Source organism: Eptesicus fuscus, chromosome 22, assembly GCF_027574615.1.
Source record: "Eptesicus fuscus isolate TK198812 chromosome 22, DD_ASM_mEF_20220401, whole genome shotgun sequence".
Lineage (NCBI taxonomy): Eukaryota > Metazoa > Chordata > Mammalia > Chiroptera > Vespertilionidae > Eptesicus > Eptesicus fuscus.
The window spans coordinates 5,810,181-5,828,555 of NC_072494.1; the positions used below are offsets into that span (position 1 = coordinate 5,810,181).

Here is an 18,375-nt window from a genome sequence, read left to right on the forward strand (position 1 = left end):
CGCGAAGTGTCCCTGGTATCTTCTGCCTGAGGCAGTCAGGGAGGCTGAAGACTCCAAGGTGCCCCTCAGCCCGTAAGTACAGCAGACGAGATTCTGCTCCATTCTCTTGTCGTGAAGGGACACTCAAGTTTAACATATAAATACTTGCCCTAGCTGGTTTGGCTCAGTGGATAGAGCATCAGCCTGTGGACTGAAGGGTCCCTACAATTCCGGTCAAGGGCACATGCCTGGGTTGTGGGCTCAATCCCCAGTGGGAAGTGTGCAGGAGGCAGCCAATCAATGATTCTCTCTCATCATTGATGTTTCTCTCTCTCCCTCTTCCTGCTTCTTGAAATCAATACAAATATATTTAAAATATAAATACTTTACCAAGACCCTGACTTGACAGCCTCACACACTGTGAATTAAGCTATACTTAACTTGACCTGGACCTTTTAGTAACATTCAAACCCTGGGAAAAGGCAGCCTGCTTCCATCTAATACCAACAAGGGGGTAGTTACAGCCCGATTCGCTGGAATCTCGAGGCCCTGGGGCCTATGCAGGCTCCTCCGCCTGGGAAGTCCACCCTGGCTCCCTCTTTGGAATTACACAGGCGCTCACTCCAAATGTGTTAGAAACTGGAGCAGGATTTGCTTTCACATATGCAGAGAATATAAAAATACACTCACTTTATTTTAGAAAAGTATAGACCAAAGGAGTCGGCTTATCATAAACTGGCCTGTTACAATTCACAGGAAGCAAGTTCCGGAGGCCAGGTGCCTGCCTCTGCTTCACCAGACAGGCCGGAGTCCAGGAGGGGCTGTGCTTCAGGAGGACTGCTCCTGGGAGAGCAGGGAGGTCAGCTACAGAGGCCATTCCCACGTAAATGCCCAGTGACCCGCGGCCTGGGATGAACACAGAGTGGGGGTGGATGAGGACAACCCACTCTCCTGCATTTCTCATCTGTGTGTTCATTTCACTGCTGGGAGGGGACCTCTTTTCCCTAACATTCCAATCCGGAGAGTTTGACTCCCCTCCGGCTCAACCCTAAGCCACCCCATCTCCCTGGGGCAGCAGCCCCGGTGCCATCTCTTCCTCTTGCCCCTGAGCCAGAATCTGCAGGAGTCCGGAAGGGCTTGGGAGGCCGGAGAGGAGGTGAGTCCAGGCAGCGACTGTCGTGGTTGGTTACTGAATTCTTGCTTGCTGTCCTCATCTCTTTACCTGAAGAGACAGAAGGAGGAAGTGCTTGATTGCCCTTCTTCCTCGAGCCCATGTCACCCAGCCGAGTTCAAGTTTCTCAGGAAGCAACGGGGCACCCCAACTTCCAGGCTCCCCACCTCTCCCCCATCTTGCCACACAGGATTCAGGGCTGATACGCCCAACAGCTCAGAAGCCCAGAGGACAGGGGAGAGAGAGAGCACCTTCACCAGCCTTACCTGGTAGGTCCTGGGGCTGCCGCTTTCCTGGGGGGCTGCAGATGGCTGCGCGCGGCACCAGGAAGATGCGGTCGCTGGGAAGCAGGAACTGGATGGGGGCCCACAAGAGAAATGAGTTATCAGAAAGGTCAAGCGACCGTCTCACCAAGATAAACACGGGATGAAGGCAGGCATTAGTGCTTTCCCGCTCACCCAAGGTAAAAGTATTTGAAAGGTATTTGAGGACCAAGGCTCAAATGCTTGGTCCAGCCCCGCATTCTCTCCTTCACTCACCATCTTCAAACAGAGTTGTAACGAAGATGGAGAAAGCGTTCACTGTCACTAGCTCAGGGAGTGCAGTCAGGCTGGGCGAGGGTAGGTATTCTCACTCCTAACTTCCTGCCCTACGTCCATTCCTCCTCACCTCTGTGCCCTGCAGCACCGGGTCTTGGAAGTCCTTTCCGAGTTGACACTGAATCTGAAGCTAGGGCGCCTTTGCCGGGTGGTACAGTCCGGCTGCTGAGGGGCACTCGGCTGACAGGCTTGGGGATGGCTGAGGGAACAGGCAGTCGGCTGGAAGGTTTAGCAGCTGCTCCCTGTGGCCGAGACAGGCGCTGACAGTTGCTGGTAGAAGGTTGTGGGGCCAAGACCGGTCTGGCGGGGCCTGGTGGGCCTGGGGCAGAGGAATTTTAGGGTAAGCCCCATCCTCCCTACTCCCATTCACCCCCAGCTTTGCTGCCCGGGTCCTCTCACTTGCTGTTGCTCTCCCACTGGGCCCAGCTTTCCCCCGGGTTGGAGGAGTCGATCGGGTTGGAGGAGTCGATCGGGTTGGAGGAGTCGATCGGGTTGGAGGAGTCGATCGGGTTGGAAGAGTTGATCGGGTTGGAGGAGTTGATCGGGTTGGAGGAGTCGATCGGGTTGGAGGAGTTGATCGGGCAAGAGGAGAAGATGCTGGGCTTTTGGATATGGGGAACAGATTGCAAGTGGGCGACTCCTGAAACACAGAGAGAGAGAGAGAGAAAAATAAAGAGCTAAAATGGAAAAAGAATCTGTTCTGCTGGCTGAGGGATAGAGGTGGAGAGTTGCCTAGATCCCAGTAAGGAAGGGCAGCAGCTAGCTGCCAACTTCATCGTCACCACCAACACCATTTATTGAGAGCTCACTAGTGGTACAGACATTATAGAGCTCTGCACAGACACAGCGGAAGGTGCATGGCTTACGGTATCTCATTTAATCCCAACGATTCTGTGAGGTAGAATTTTACTATCCCCATTTTACCAACAAGGAACCACTCTGTGCCTGTACTGTGTCTGGGGCCACACATCCAACCCAGAGCCGCTAAACTCACCCTCTTCACGCTGGAGGGCTTCTTTCCAGATGTTGCCCGAAGAGCCCTGACGGACCCCTTCCTGTCGCTGCTCCGGAGTCGGGGTGTCAGGCTGCTTGGAGAGGGGGTGCTCCGAGCAGAAGAGCTCACCGTGGGCAGCAGGTCTCGGACAGGACTGTCCTTCAGCACAAAGGTCTCCCTCCGAGGGCTGGGCTTCACCCTGCGCGGCCCGGGGCTCTCGCCGGCCCTCTCGCGCTCCTGCAGGGCGCACTGCTCCAGCTGCGCTGCCAGCCTGTTGGCCTCATCGAGGACCTCCTCCATCTTCGCTGGGCTGAGGCGGCCTAAGCTGAACCTCACACCCTGGGGGGTGGGGGCCACTGCATTTAGGTCGCCCCGGTGGGAGAGGCCCCGGCGAAGGGGTTTCTCTGGAGTTGCCAACACTGGTATGTCTTCCTCCTCACGACTGAGACAGAAAAACAAACCAGTGCCCACACTGAAGAGAGCAGGAGACTGCGACACAGCAGAGCCAGGGACACAACCCCAAACCCCAATGCCCAGGCTGGCCTCTAGGTGATGAGACACCTGCTTCCATGAAGCCGAATAGGCCGTTAGCATTCACTGACATTGGAGATTACGTGGGGATGAAGATGCAGCTAATCCACTTACCATTCTTTCTTTTCTTTTTTTATTGATTAAGGTATTACATGTGTCCTTATCGCCCCATTGCCCCCACAACCCCCACTCATGCCCTCACCCCCCTGTTGTCTGTGTCCATTGGTTAGGCTTATATGCATGCATACAAGTCCTTTGGTTGATCTCTCCCCCCACTTATCATTCTTAACACCCTGCAATCTCATTCCAGCTTCTCCCTTCTTCCCTTGCCCAGTAATGGTGTCTTAGGGGCCCAAGCAAACCAGCCACCAGCCGCGCCAGTGCATTCCAACTTGGAGGCCAGAAATTCAGCAGTAAGGGGTTAGAGACAGAGGCATCCTTGGAGGAAAGTAAGCAGCAGAAAGAGAGAGGTTGGTACCTGTCCGATGGTGACAGCCCTCCAAAGTCCAAGGTCTCATCCACTATAAACTTTACATCTGTAGGGGAGGAAGGAAGGAATGCCCGTTGTGGGTCCCTAAGGTGCTCTCCATCTTAGGGTCTCAATCTTCCCTTGAGGATTTCCTTACCTTCCTGCAAATCGCCCATCTTCCAGCCAGCAGGAGCAGGACTCAGCTTGGACCTGAACTGGAGACAAAGCATACCTTTCCTCGGGTCTCCATCCTGCCCCAGGCTCCCAGTTAGACTCTGAGCCAGGGGTCACGCTGCAGTCAAGCAAGCGTCCCAGGAGTAGCGCCTGCTCCGGTTTACTGCCGTTACCTCCGGGGAAGGTGCGGAGAGCTCCCCCTACACCCTTATCGCCCTCCGCAGATTGCCCTCCCGCCCCCGCTGCGAGCCCGCCTCTCCGCATTGGGGGCGCTCTACACGCCCCATAGTCCTCCCACCCTCTCCCCAAGCCACCTTTCCACTCCCCGCGGGAGCACACCCACAGCCTACCGCGAGTTTTCACTTCCCGCCCCGCCGCATCTCCCGCGGACAGAGCTTTCCTCCCACAACTTAGTCCCGGGAATCAGCTCCGAGGGGGCGGGGCTCCTTTCGAATCTCTCAGGCCCCACCCACTCCGACCACATGCGTGCAGTGATTGGCGGATCCCGGCGTCCTCAGCCCTCGGGGGGCGGGGCGGCGGCGGGCAGCTGGCCGGAAGTCTGCCAGTGGGGGCGGGCTGGAGAGCGGTTCCAAGGAAGACTTCATCCGGGGGTCTGCGGCGGGGGACGCCGGGAGCGCGCACGCGTGCGCCGGAAGGCTTTCGCGCGACGATGAGTGTGGGGTTTGCTCCCCGTCACCCCCTCTTTTCCGCCGCCTCCTCGCTTTGCTTGGAGGAGCCGGAGTTGTGGCTCCGGGGACCCGCGCGGTCACCTGACGCCCCTCGCGGCTGTGGGCCCTGAAACGAACGCTCCGCCTGAGGAAATTCGTTTCCTTGGGCTCCCGCCTCGTGCCCGCGCTGCTTTTGCCAGATTGCCTCAGGGGCGGCCTTTCCTGGTTACGGAAACACCTCAACATCCGTAATTTAGGTACGTGGAGGTGGTCTGAGGAGGACAGACAGCTTCCACGGCTTTTAAAGCGGGAACGTTCAGAACCTGAGGCAGCCAAGGTGTGAAGACAGCAGCGGCCAGGTGGCAGTTACAGAATAGTCACCGTGTCAACTGCAGCACAGGGAACGTAGTCCACGGTGCAACTATGCAGGGGGCCAGGTGGGACTAGACTTATGGGGCGCTCACCTCATTTACATATATAAAAGCCTGCGTGACCATTACCACCCAACGACCAGTCGCTATGACGTGCACTGACCACCAGGGGGCAGAAGCTCAACACAGGAGGAGCGCTGCTCAGCCAGAAGCCGGGCTCACTGCTGGCAAATGCAGCTGAGGGGGGCGTTAATGAGTGTGCAGTGTGCGCTGGCTCAGGCTCCTCTCTGGCTGCCTGCCGCTTGGTGCACTGCTACATCCCTCAGGGGATGTCCGACTGCAGGTTTAGGCCTGATCCCCGCATATGTATGTGTATGTGTATATGTATATATGTAAACCGGCAGTCAGACATCCCCCGGGGTTGTGAGAGGGCTCAGGCCAGGCTGAGGGACCCTGCACAAATCCGTGCTCCAGGCCTCTAGTAAGTTATATAAATATCTAACCACCATGCTATACACCTGAAACTAATAATATTGAATGTCCATTGTAATTGAAAAATAAAATAATTCAAAAAAATAAACGTGATGGAAAAGAAAAAAGGGGGGGGGGCTTTAAGGACAGGGAGAATTGGGTTCAAATTCAGCCCTGACTCCTGGGTGTACATGGGAGGCAGGCTTGAGCCTATTTTTATATTTGGCCCCTGGGTTTTCTATGAAGGGAAGATCCTGGCAATGATATGATTCAGAGCATAATTATGAATATCAAGTTTTACTCCGTGTACCTAGGAGCTTTTGAGGGGGTTTGTAACTTACTCCCTCTAAACTCAAAGCTGTGTTCAGAAACCCCTGAAGCCTCCTTATTAGGGATTTTTCTCTCTGTTGTTTCCAGATGTTGCCTGGGAATAGATGGGGCCACAAGTCAACAGAGCTTCTCAGAAATGCTCTAAAGATTTTTTTCTGAGAGTGTCCAAAGAGTTTTCCTGTAAACCAGGGGTGGGGAACCTCTTTTTCAACCAAGGGCCAGTTGATATTTATAACATCATTCCCGGGCCATGCAAAATTATCCACTTAAAAATTAGCCTGGTATATTTGGTCAAATATTTAATTAACTCACCCTTAATGCCTTGGCAGGGCCAGACCAAATGATTTCAGGGGCCTTAAGCGGGCCGCGGGCCAACCATTCCTCACCCCTGCGAAGAGCCTGAACTTGAGTCTCCAGCACTTGTGACCATTATTTGGGCCATTTGTGGGCTTTTTTTTTTTTTTGTCTGCTTCCTGGTTTTCATGGTACAGTTGAGATGGTGAGGTTTACAGGAATGAGATGTTGCTGTAGAAATATGCCACAGGGAGCAAAGGAGCCTTGGAATTTAATGGAGTGACCAGGGAAAGGGTGGGGAGGCTCAGAACCTGCAAGCTTAGGTGAGGAAGACCTGAGAGAGGAGGATGGCTTCTTTTCCCCAGGTTTGTGGGTGAATGTGGAATCTTAGTTGCTTGTAGGATTCAGGTGGGGAAGCCAGAGCCAGATGCCTCCCTCCCTCCGTGGCAAAGTAGAGATTTGGGGGAAAGAAGCTGTTAATTAACTGTACTTTTTTCTTCCCCTAGGAACAGCCTGAGTGGGGAAACGCTGCACTTACTTCTTCACCCACCTTCAGGTAAGCGGGGGAAGCAGTTTTAGAAAATTGGAAGTTAGTTTCTCCTAAGGAAACTCATCTTCAATTTTTTATCACCGAATGAGGATTTTGAAAGCTCTCCCTGGAGCACGCCTGCCTTTCCCTCCCGCCATGCGTTACCATTTCCTTCCTCACTCCCAAGCTCCAGGAGCCCTTCCTTGATCTCTATAACTTATTCCCTAAGCCCATTTCTTCTAGGAATTACTTTTTCTAGCGCTGTGATTTTACAAATAAATGTTCTCTTATTTAAAACAAAACAAAAACAATGGAACTACTTTCTCTTTCAAATGACAACAAGCTCAGAAAAACAGATTTTAGGTACAATAATTTTTCACTCGGCATAAAGCTACTAATTTGGGAACTATTGGTCCCCCGCAACTCAACCCCAAATGGTATATACGTATGAACAGATGGATAAATAATAAATAAGTGAATTAATGAAGAAATTACACCCCCTTCCAGGCACATGGTAGGTCTTAATTCAGAAGGCACTCCACAGTGTTGAATGCATAAATGAAGAAATTAAGGATTTCATTGCAGTTCTCCTTGAATGCAGAAAGAGTAACTATGACTGTGGGTGTTGTTCAGTGTGCATATTTTATTCCTTCACCATGAAGGCTAAGAATGTATGAACTTTAAGGGATGGCCCTTGCGCATTTTAACAAACAGCAGAGGCATGGGGCTGTGGGCTAAGGCCAGAGGTCTGGCTGATCCTGTGGGCATCATTGCTGGGCATTCACTCCTTCCTGACCTAGGCCCTGCTTGGTTGGAGCTCCCTCTTGGCCATTGTGTACATGACTGGTTAGCTCTGGTCTCTGCCCCTCACCCCCAACAGTCTCAGCAGGGATTACGTGCATTAGACCCTAAAATGATTTATGTGACTGTTTTCTCAAGGATGGTACATAAATAGTCATATTCTAGATACATAGGAAGAAGTTACTTTATGATATACGATGGGTGCCTTGGGGCATTAGCACTTAATTCTCATAGAACTTCAGTTGAGAGAGGCTGGAATAGATACTTTGCCTCAACTTAAAATAGACCTTCCATCTGAACAGAAAAGCCTTTCACACTCTTCTCAGCAATACAGCTCCTTCCTCCTCAAAACCTTGCCTAATATTTACTAGATCCTGGAAATCTTTTCTTTCTTAAGCCCATACCTACTACAGTGGGGATCACTGAGTGAAAGAGGTGAAAGAAAATAGGGAAGGCTCCAGGTCAAACACATCTGGTTCAAATGCTAGCTCTGTTACTACCACCTGCATACTTGGAACGACTTATGAGCTTCATTTTTCTCATTTATAAAATGAGTATTAAAGAGACAAAGCTCTTAGTTCAATGACTGCTGCATAGAAGGCTGTTTGCATTATATACAGAGTGGGACAAATGTAGATTTACAGTTATTCATATGGAAAAGAATACAATAATAACAATACAAGAATAAACTGTTTTGCCTACTCACAATTATAATGCTACTTTTGCCCCACCCTATTACTGTGTGTAACAAACCACCCCAATATTCAGTGGCTTGAAAAAAGCAGCCATTTATCTGCTCATGATTTATAATTTGGCCAGGGCTCTGCAGGGACATTTAGTCTCTACTCCACAAGGAGTAGACTGGGCTTGACTATGGCTGAAGGGTCCAAGAGTCTTGGTGTCTAGAGCGCGGTACTGTCTGTCAGCTATGGTTTGGTTGTCCTGTATGTGGCCTCTAATAATTCAGTAATCTATTCTGAAATTTTATACATGGGAGCCAACTTGCAAAAACAAGCAGAAACTACTAGACTCCTTAAGGTCTAGGACTGTTCCAGCATCATTTCCGCTGCATTCTTTTAGTCAAAGCAGGTTGCAGAGTCAGCCCAGATTCATGAGGAAGAGAAATAGATGCCAACTCTTTTTTTAAAAAAATGATTTTAAAAAGAGAGGAAGGGAAGTAGGGAGGGAGATAAGAAGGTGAGAGTGAAGGAGCGGGGAGAGCAGAGAGAGAAAGAAAGAAACAGAGAAACATCAATTTGTTGTTAAAGAGGAATCTGTTCCACTTACTCATGCATTCATTGGTTGATTCTTGTATGTATCTTGACTGGGGATCGAACCCATAACCTTGGCATCGGGATGATGCTCTAACCAACTGAGCTACCCAACCAGGGCAAGGCTAACTCTTTTTTTTTTTTTTTAATGTATTTTTTTTTATATTTTATTGGTTTTTTACAGAGAGGAAGGGAGAGAGATAGAGAGTTAGAAACATCGATGAGAGAGAGACATCAATCAGCTGCCTCCTGCACACCTCCTACTGGGGATGTGCCCGCAACCAAGGTACATGCCCTTGACCGGAATCGAACCTGGGACTCTTCAGTCCGCAGGCCGACGCTCTATCCACTGAGCCAAACAGGTTGGGGAAAGGCTAACTCTTGATGAGAAGATCACCATGCCCAACCTAGGATGGGAGGAATTGTTGCTATCTTTTGCAGATTCCATCACAGAATGCCTTTAATATGTTATCTGTTATAAGAATAAAAACAAATGTAAGCAAGAACACCTCACCTTAATTCTTTCCCTGGGGCTTAATAAGGATACGCTGCAATTTCTTCAGTATCTCCAAGCCCTCAAGTCTTAGTGCTCTGTCTCTAATTAGCTAGGTATGGATTTATGTGTCTTGCTGTCTGGATGTGCCTCCTGTTGTTATCCAACGTGTACTGGGAAGCCCAGAGAGGAAGAGGCAAGTTATCTTCAGTATCTCTTTCAGCACCTGGTACTGTATAGAGTTGAACTCAGTTCTGTCATACACTGTCTAGGGACAAGGACAGTATTAGAAACCTCTGTGGAAGAGAAAGTGGATATCTGAAGAGAAAGAGGGATCTGAGGTTTTTTGAAATTGCAAATAGTCTGGCTAAAGAATTCCAACTTTCTAAATGGTTTTCCCACATGGAAAGGCACAAACAGATGGACACTTATGCACTGAGGAGCCTCCCATTTATTTAGATCAGTCCAAACCAGATGCTGTACTGAAGCTCCTTAAGAACACAATCTCAGCACAGTCAGGCTTCCTGGAGGCACAGAAAAGAGAGTTTGTTATGGCCATAACAGCCAGCAGCCAGAGCACATACAGGGAGGTATGAATTCTCTACTTACCCTGCCTCATTGCTGGGCACTGGCTGGGAGAGAGGTAAAAGGACAACTAACACTAAGAAGACTAACACTAACCCAACACAATACTGACAGAGAGGGACCTGAGGGATGGCAAGAGAACTGTCTTTGCAAGCCAACTGGCAGAGAGAGTTCTTCTGAGAAGTTTGTACTTTAATGCATCCCTTAGGGTTTTCATTTGCTATTTATCAATGATAAGCTCCTGGGATTGAATTCATTCTCAATTTTTATCAGCCAGGAGCTGCAAGTCAGCGGAGACATTGGGAACCCATTCTCTTTAATTCTCTCATGAGCTTCTCTTTCACCTCACTCATCAGTTTGTACACAACATTTCTACTGTGAATGGTTTAGAATCTGAAGGCGCTATCAAATTCTAAACAATGATCTGAGTTGCCATTTGCTTGTAATGTGCTGCTTGGAACCACATACCCACATTTTTAATTATCCTCTTGCAGGGGAAGGAATCCATAAACTTCAAAGTAGAAAAACAGGCACTGGATCTGTTTTTCACCATGCTTATGATACCCAAGTAGAAACCATCGACGAGAGCAGCTTCCTTCTCCTTTCCCTTGCTGCCACCATGTGGTGGTGGTGACCCTTGCCCATCCTCTACGCCTGCTTATTCCTTTGACATCTTTTCTTACAGCACCTGCCCACCTCCCTCCCACAGATCCCCCTGAAAATTAGGCAGATGCTATCACTCTTCTTCAGAGGAGCATAAATTCCTATCATGAACTTGAGTAGTAGAGATAGATAGAGCATGTGGCAAAAGTAGATTTCATCTATGATAAATTTCCTCCATGGGAATGATAGGATTGAAAGGCTCAGGAATTCACATCTGCCCATCCGTGTCTCAACAACACTAGCCCGAAACATGAAACATTCAGACACCTGTTTCTCTCTCCTTACCTTCCTCAAGGGTTGTCCATGTCCTCTTAGGGGGCCTCAAAGAGGAGCTGCAAGAATTCAGACATTTCCCAATGTTAATATCTCAGAAATCTCTGGGAAACCTTCTTTCAGAGTCCTGGGAAGGGGTATGCTTCTCAGTTTTTTTGGGGAGTCCACGATGCTAATGAGTAGTTTATGCATAGAGAAGAATAGGATATGTAATTCATTCTACACACAGTTAAAGAGTGTTGTGTGTCAGAAACGGGGCTCAATGCTGGGGTGGCAGGGGAGGAGACAAAGGCAGGTAAAATTGTCCACCCTCATAGTGCTCATAGTTTAATGGGGAAACAGATCAGTAGATTGATAAATTATAAAAAAGTGCTAAATGCAATGATGGAGCTCTGAACAAGGTGACAGTAGATGAATGAATACTTTAAAAGAGATAGAGAGATGTGCAATATTTTCTTTTAATGAACCAGCGGGCAAAGTTCTCTGGTTTGTTTAAAAGCACAATAAACAACCGTGCCCGGCTAGCTCAGTCGGTAGAGCATGAGTCTCTTAAAAGCCCAATAAACACTGCAGCTTTCTTGGACTGAGTCAGAAGATTGGTGTGTGTGTGTGTGTGTGTGTGTGTGTGTGTGTGTGTGTGGGTGTGTGTGTGTTTAAAGTGATCTGGGTGAGGACCAGGAAACTTGGGCTCTTTCCACCATAGCGCCAACTTCTCAGTTAACCAACATTGGAAATCTCGAGTAATCAATCACCTCCTTGTACATTAAGTTTCTCTTTTGCAAAATTGAAATAGCAACTCTTCCTAATTGTAGAATTATATACATCCTGATGTTGACTTTGATGAAAGGGCCTGAATGGGGAAGCAAATTAAGCCCTTTTCCATCTAGGCTTGTGTCTCTGCCCCAATTTTTTCACCTGTGGAGAAAGGAAATGACTGCACCCGAAGGCATGAGTTCTGCCCTTACTCATCACATCCACCCGACAGTCCACGGACGCCTCTCCCAGGGGGTTAACCGCCTTGCAGGTGTAGATGCCCCCATCAAAAGGACCAGGCTTGCGGATTTCCAGTGAGCAGATTCCCAAATGAGTGAGGGCTCTGTACTTGGGGTTGCCTTGGATATCCATGTTGTTCTTCAGCCAGACAATCTTCGGCTAGAAGATAAGGATGAGGGTGCATCAAGGGGTGGTAAGAACCAATTGTTCTTTCTGTGCTCAGTCTCTGAGACACTTTGCCTACAAGGTTTGGGGACACACCGGCCAGAGGAGCAGGAGCGGTAGGATGCTTTCGGAACAGATGGTACAGGGATCTAAAAGAGATAATGGCCTCTGGGTAGTCCCCATCCCTTATATTTGGGAATGGGTTCCCCCTCCAGTATCCTCAACAGCCTCCAAGCTCCTTCTCTTGGTTGAAAAGAGCACCTGAAACCTTGCCTTGTTCATCAAGTATTCCTGACTAAAAGAAAAGTGATAACTTCTCTTCTATCCTGCTCAAGCAGCCCCTTTATGGATCAGAAGAACTGGGCGTCAGATTTGCCTCTTTTTTGTATATACATTATTGAATCATTCATATTCTTTCCCACTATTGGCTTGAGAGTTACTCCTGTCCCTCTGGTTAGAAAGTAGTTTCTAGAGTGGACTTATTGGTATTTTCTTTCTGAGATGTTATGGCCACATAGTCTGGCCCAGGGCTGTACACAAAAGGTACTTGGTAAAGTTTTTATGCCACGTATGGAGTGAGTAGGTTGCAAATAGACAGAGAACCTTGCTCAGAGTTGTAGCCAAAGGCTCAATTTTAGGCAGCTCGCATGTGCATGGCCCCGATCAGATGAAATGCAGTGGGGGAGTAAGGAGAAACCAGCGGGACTCCATGACCCCTGCCAGAGAGACAGACAGCTTTGGAGCTCATTCCCAATTGCCAGCCAGTCAGAAAGTGACATCTTCATACATGAGGAACAAACACTAAAAGGAATACTGGGAATATTCTCCACATTGGCCTATTTTGGACTCCAAGTGCCCTGACTGTTCCTACGGGACCTGTTATGGAAGAGGCAGATGATGGTGATGGGAACAAACGTTCTGGTTGGAATGCTGTTCGACATAGCTATGGTTAGGCAGGCACAGGAAGCAGCATGGCACAGCCACCCATAGAACTCCCCACTCACCTTGGGAGAGGCACGGACGCAGCAGAAGAGCTGGGTGTCGTAGCCGGTGACTGTAGTGCAGTTCACGAGAGGCTGGGTGAACTTTGGAGCTTCAGAGAAATCTCGCTGGGCAAACCCCTTAGTCTTGTAAACAGTAACTGAGGTGACCAAGAAAGGCCCTGTTGTAGTGCCTGAGATCTCCATCCTCCTGCAAGTCTGTATCCTTCACTTCCCAGCTCAGGGTCTTTGCACCTTACCTGCTTTCTGGATGTGGGCAAGGTCGGCAGTGATGGGGGCTGTCTCACTGAGCCCACACTGGTTCTCAGCAAAGACTCGAAATGCATAGGAGTTGCCGATGATAAGGTTGGAGACTGTGAAGCTGGTGCGGTGATAACGCTCCAGCACTGTGAACCACAGCTTTGGGGTCCCAAGAAGATGCCATGAGTGAGACACCTGTTTTGTGAACTCAATCCACTTTAGCCCACCATGTGGAGCTATCAGAGCCCCATTCCAGAATGTGCTATGCCTCCTTCCCTTCCTCCCTCCCCGCTGGGCCTCACCCCAGATTTTGTGTCAGCCTTCTGCACCGTGTATCCCAGGAGGGCCGCATTGCCTGTGTCTTGGGGAGGTGTCCACTCCAGGGTAGCATTGGAGTCCCAAACGTCCACCAACTTGATACTCTGAGGAGGGCCTGGCCTCTCTGAAAGGGCCAAGCATGGCACAGGGCATGGTACAACTCGCATGCGTGGAAATGGCTTCAGGAGTGCCCCTTCTCCTCCTCTGCTCAGCTACTCCTCCCTCCATCCACTTCTGTGTCCCACACTCAGCGTGTGGGAGCCACCCTGGATTCCCCAGCTCTCTGTGATGTCTGGAGAGGGAGCCCCTGAGGACCACCCCATCTGGTGCTCTCCCCACCGTACCGATCACCAAGAGGTCAATGGTGGCAGTGGCCTCTAGCCCGCCCAGCTGCACACTGAGCTGGTAGCGACCTGAGTCAGCACGTTGGGCTTCTCGGATGAAGAGGATGGAGTCCTGCTCCCCATTCCGCACACTCACACGACTGGCATCCAAGGCACAGCTATTATGTGTCCAGGTGGCTCGAGGTTTGGGTTTTCCCTGAGAAATAGGGATAAGGCTGTGAGCAGCCCCAAGAGGCTTCTTGACCCTCTCCCCAGTTCCACATGGTGACTTGATTTGCAGCTACAAATTCCTTGAGTTAGAGATTGGTGGACTCTCCCAGGAGACTTCCGTCTTTCAGTAACAGCCTAAGGATCATGGGAAAAGGGGTGGCTTTGAGTCTCCCACCCTCTGTGAGTTTAGGTCATGGACATGCAGGGCAGCTGGGACTAACAATAGCTGCCCAAACTCCCGCGAGCCCTCCCAGCTGAGAGCTCCCAGACCTCTGCAGACCGAAGGACTTGGATTAGCCTCACCTGATCACATGGGGCCCAACCCATCCCACCCTCAGGAGTGCAGATGGAAGGCCCATTTGGCCTCAGACTTCTGGTGATATGGCTCCCTTCATTTAAGACCAGGACAACTGCCCCACTGCTAGTAGGACTCTTGGTATCTGTTTCCAAATCAAGCCTTGTCCTGGTCCCAGCCATGGACTGGGGTATGATCACCTGGAACGGAATTCGTAGGTTCACAGTGTCTCCAACCTTGCGGATGTAGGTCTGCCTCAGCGCCCGAGGTAACCAGATCTTAGGTTGCTCTGAGTGACGGAAAGAGAGAATGGGGTGGTGAGCCTCTTCTGGTGGGAAGAGTGGTGCTCAGAGGGAGTGGGTACTGCCTTCAGCTGTGCTCCATGGGCAGGTGACCCAGGCTTAGCAAATTAAGTTCTCTCATAGGGAATGGGAAGATTGCTCCCGTCATCTTGCTGGGGTGTAGGGACAAACAACTGGGTAAAGGACCCTCTAGAGAGCGCCAGTCTTGGCAGCAAGAGCACCTGAGTGGGAACCTGATGCTTCTGTTAATTTATAACTAGCAACTCCTGACTTGCCATCAACTAAGATTTCTTTTTTCTGTCTGTGCACAGACAAGTCCAGTCTGTGTGGTTTGTCTTTCCACCCTTTTGCTACATTTATCCTTAACACCACTCCTTTTGTCAAGGCCATTTTCAATGTTAATCCTGACCTCCAAGTGTCAGCCCTGTCCCCCAGTTTGGTGCCAGACCCGAGGAGAAAGCTTTCTCTTCCAGAGGCAGAGTCAGCTCCCTAGATCCACTCAGACAGCCCTGATGTCATTGCAGAGGCTGCTGGCGTCTGGGTGCCGTCCTCTGCATGGCTGCCCAGCTCATTGCCTGCACAGTGTTCTTCCAATTTGTGGAGGATCACTTTGTACAAACAGAATCTGGGACATACTAGATCTACTGCTTACTTGCCCTTGATCTCCCAGTGAGAAGAGAGATTAGATCATGTTTATTGGCTTCCAGGATGAAGACAGGAGATGCTCAGGAAAGTGCTGAGTGTGAGGTTTGGAAAATGACCAGGTATAATTTCTCTCCTTGGCCTCAGGCTGCCTTGACTGAGAAAATGCAAACATCCCACCTGGGTTCCCTTGGCGGCCCAGCTAAGACAGACACCATTTTCCAGCCTTTTGGGGGCTCCTGTCTCCTCCTTTTTCAGGCACGTATAGTCCCCTGCTGCTATCCTCTTAAATGGAATGTGACAGGGCCTCAGTTCCCACCAACTTCCCAGCCTCCCCCTCCACACACATAGCACAATTGCTTGATAATGGATTCCAAATTTTTGATAATATCCATTTCTCTGTTAATACATTCCTAAGCACTCACTCCAATGTACATTTACCTATAAATTGAACTGTTTAAATATATACATTATATACTGCAAAATTTTGAATGATGAAATTTAAAATAAAATAGTGGTTCTGCTCTGTTCTTTCTACCCCTCAATTTTTGATCGTTGTCTAGAGACCAACAATTTCACTCCCACAGTACCCCCCATTACGATCTCAAGATCATCTGGCCTTTGTAAATGAACATAACCACAGACATTCAGCACACGCTGTCCATTTTATTTACCTAGTTTCCTTTTCTGCTGTGTGCCTTATGTTTTCACTTGGGTTGTGCTGTCTTAGACTGCACTTCACTCCTGCAGGAACAAAGGGGTTCAGGGCCTCCAGTGCTCTGAGCGCCCGTCCTCCCTGAGCCTCAGTAGGAATAGGACAGCCTCAGAGCCCCAGCAGCTGAATGACCCTGCTCTGCTTGCCCTCTGTTTGACTTTGACGGTTTGGGAGGGGGCGGAGCATGAAGAACAGAAGAAGTGTTTGTGCGATGTGTTGCTCTCCTGGGGCCATGTTGGCAAGCCACCAAGGCGTTGAGAACAGGCGGATATGACTTAAGGGTTTTCTGAAAAAAGAGGGCAGCAATTGAAAAGGAGGGTCAAAACCTCATCTTGTTGGGCTTGGTTCCCCACTGTTGGGTAGGGAAATCACCCTTCACACTTGCTGGGGAGAGCGCTGGAGAGGAGCCTCCAGAATGTCTGTGTTATGAAGAGCCTCGCTGAGCACCCAGCACAAGGAGCAGACTGGAGGAAAGGGCTTGGAGAGGAAACAGATTTGCTGAGAGTATCATGTCTAGTTGGGAAGTTGTGCTGGATCGGGACTCCTGCTTTCCCATCTGACATGGCAAACCTGTCCACACCTCTGTCCTCCGGCGTCCACCTGAGACTGGGCACCAAAGTCAAGGCTCTGACTGTGATCTTGCCCCTGGAGGGAGGTGGCAAATAAGGGACACCCTCAAGAATTGAAAAGGTTGAGGCAAGAAAAGAAGCCCAAGCTGTCATGCCTAGAAGATGTGCTTGCTGAGCTCTGCTCTGCTCACACTTCAGGGAGGAAACAGGCTTCTGTAGATGGGTGCATACTCCTGTATCTGTTCCCACGTGGTGTTTCTTTTGTTTCTTAAAAAAAGTACCTTGATAAGTGTTAGCTTAGTTTCACCTGAACTACAGAGAAACATTAAAGAAATGGGTTTATGTGGCACATAAGCTAAGACAGGGGAATTAGGAGGAGGATGAGCAGAATGGCGCTGAGATCCAGAGGGGATCCCAACAGGGGCAGAGAGAGAAGAAAGGCTGTCAGCTAGGATGGTGGTCTTCTCCTCCCCAGAGGTCTCCTGTGAAGTTCTCTGCCTATAAGTGAGACTCCCTGACACAATGATGAGTAGCTAGGGGACAAACTGAAGTTACTAGAATGCTCCAGCTGAGGTTCAGTAGATGAGGATGTGGCTTTCAGCAGGCTCCCAGGTCCCCATTGGAGGGCAAAGGATGGTTTGAGGCTAAAGCAGCTGACAAAGTGTGGGAGGTGGCAGAAGAGTGTTTGACAGCTCCAGGTGCCTGGGCAGCAAGCAACAGGCACTTCCCCAGCTCAACCCGGCCTTCTTGTCTGCCCTGCAAACAAGAGCAATCTGACCCTTTGCTGAGAATGTTAATAGGGGGGCTTATTGGGGCATCTCTCTTCACACCTCCATGGCCCAGTGAGGTGTGAATTGTACTGACCTTGAGGAAACATGGCTTTCTCCGAGAAGGGGCTGCCCGCTTGCCAGTGCTATGTGAGTACAACTGATGAGAATCACTCCTGAACATAGGCTTTTAAGAAATTAGTTCCCTCTTTCTCCTTCCACCTCTGGTCAGCTCAGCTAGGCTCAGGTGAGCAGCACGGAGCTGTCGGCAGTGGGGGTGGGAACCAGGGGCAGGCAGGGGCACCCACCACCTCCTATCTCAAAAATGCCTCTTTTCCGAGAGGCTCAGGGAGACCACCATGGAGAAGAAGCCACATGCTTCTCCCAGGAGGGCTCTGCTTCCATGGGCTCAGATTCTGAGAAGTGGGGTTTCCTACGGGAGTCAGAGGGGGTGTTGGGGTAGGCCCTGGACTCACGGCACTGCCCAGGGAGAGGCAGAGTGTCATGGACTATTCACTACTTAGTCTTCCAGTCACTATAGCTTTTCATTTCCCTCTTTTAATCTAGACAGCCACCATCTCACCCTCATTCCCTTTCTGACTGGCATTAGTATAGCATGTCCTCCTAGTCCCCGTGATAGACACTTCTTAAAGGTAAAAGTATGAACAGATTATTAGTCATTGTAAAGTGCCACAAACACTATTTACCAAATTCTCAGCTAAAAAAGCAAACACCCAGCAGAGACACATGAATAGCAAGTAAGAGTCCACCAAGGAAGGGCGTGCGGGGCTCCAACCAATGCTCCTCCGTCCTACGTCCCCATCCCTTGAAGTCGTCAGCTCTGCATAAACCTAAGGAGGTGCCATCAGGGAGTCGGAATATCCTCCCATCTCCCACCACCCTCCCTAACCCCACGGTCACCTTCTAGAGGGGCCAGGAGCTGAGGAATAGGGCTGCTGGCCCCCTGTCGAGGTGAAGTCTGGGGTTCTTCCGCATCTGCTGGGCTGGCTTCTTTCACCTTCAGCGTGGGTCCTGAGGCCACCTCTGGTGCCGTGACTGCCTCCATGCTGGGCCACCCAAGGCTGGGCTCCAGCGGCAGATTTTCACTGTTGGTGCTGAGGGAGGGGCTGAGCACCTGCTCTTCAGCC

The 18,375-nt window shown here is 50.0% G+C and overlaps 2 protein-coding genes across 3 annotated transcripts; both read right to left on the reverse strand.

The window, feature by feature from the left end:
• Positions 1-670: 670 nt before the first annotated feature.
• PSRC1 (proline and serine rich coiled-coil 1) lies at positions 671-4,442 on the reverse strand. 2 transcript variants are annotated; one of them, XM_054711741.1, is made up of 8 exons: positions 4,268-4,442; positions 3,901-3,958; positions 3,753-3,810; positions 2,744-3,185; positions 2,149-2,389; positions 1,820-2,068; positions 1,417-1,504; positions 671-1,201 (listed from the first exon to the last, which is right to left on the reverse strand). In XM_054711741.1, the coding sequence occupies exons 2-8, from the start codon at positions 3,917-3,919 to the stop codon at positions 1,198-1,200; spliced, it is 1,101 nt and encodes a 366-aa protein (XP_054567716.1). In that variant the 5' UTR covers positions 3,920-3,958; positions 4,268-4,442; the 3' UTR covers positions 671-1,197. The 2 variants fall into 2 exon arrangements, with proteins under 2 accessions (XP_054567716.1, XP_054567717.1); XM_054711742.1 differs by lacking the exon at positions 671-1,201 and having other exon boundaries at positions 1,413-1,504.
• Positions 4,443-11,549: 7,107 nt separating this feature from the next.
• MYBPHL (myosin binding protein H like) lies at positions 11,550-18,293 on the reverse strand. The gene is made up of 8 exons (XM_054712243.1): positions 18,149-18,293; positions 14,433-14,521; positions 13,728-13,923; positions 13,368-13,507; positions 13,065-13,224; positions 12,829-12,965; positions 11,632-11,818; positions 11,550-11,581 (listed from the first exon to the last, which is right to left on the reverse strand). Exons 1-8 carry the CDS (start codon positions 18,291-18,293, stop codon positions 11,550-11,552), a joined length of 1,086 nt encoding a protein of 361 aa, XP_054568218.1.
• Between the last annotated feature and the right edge of the window lie 82 nt (positions 18,294-18,375).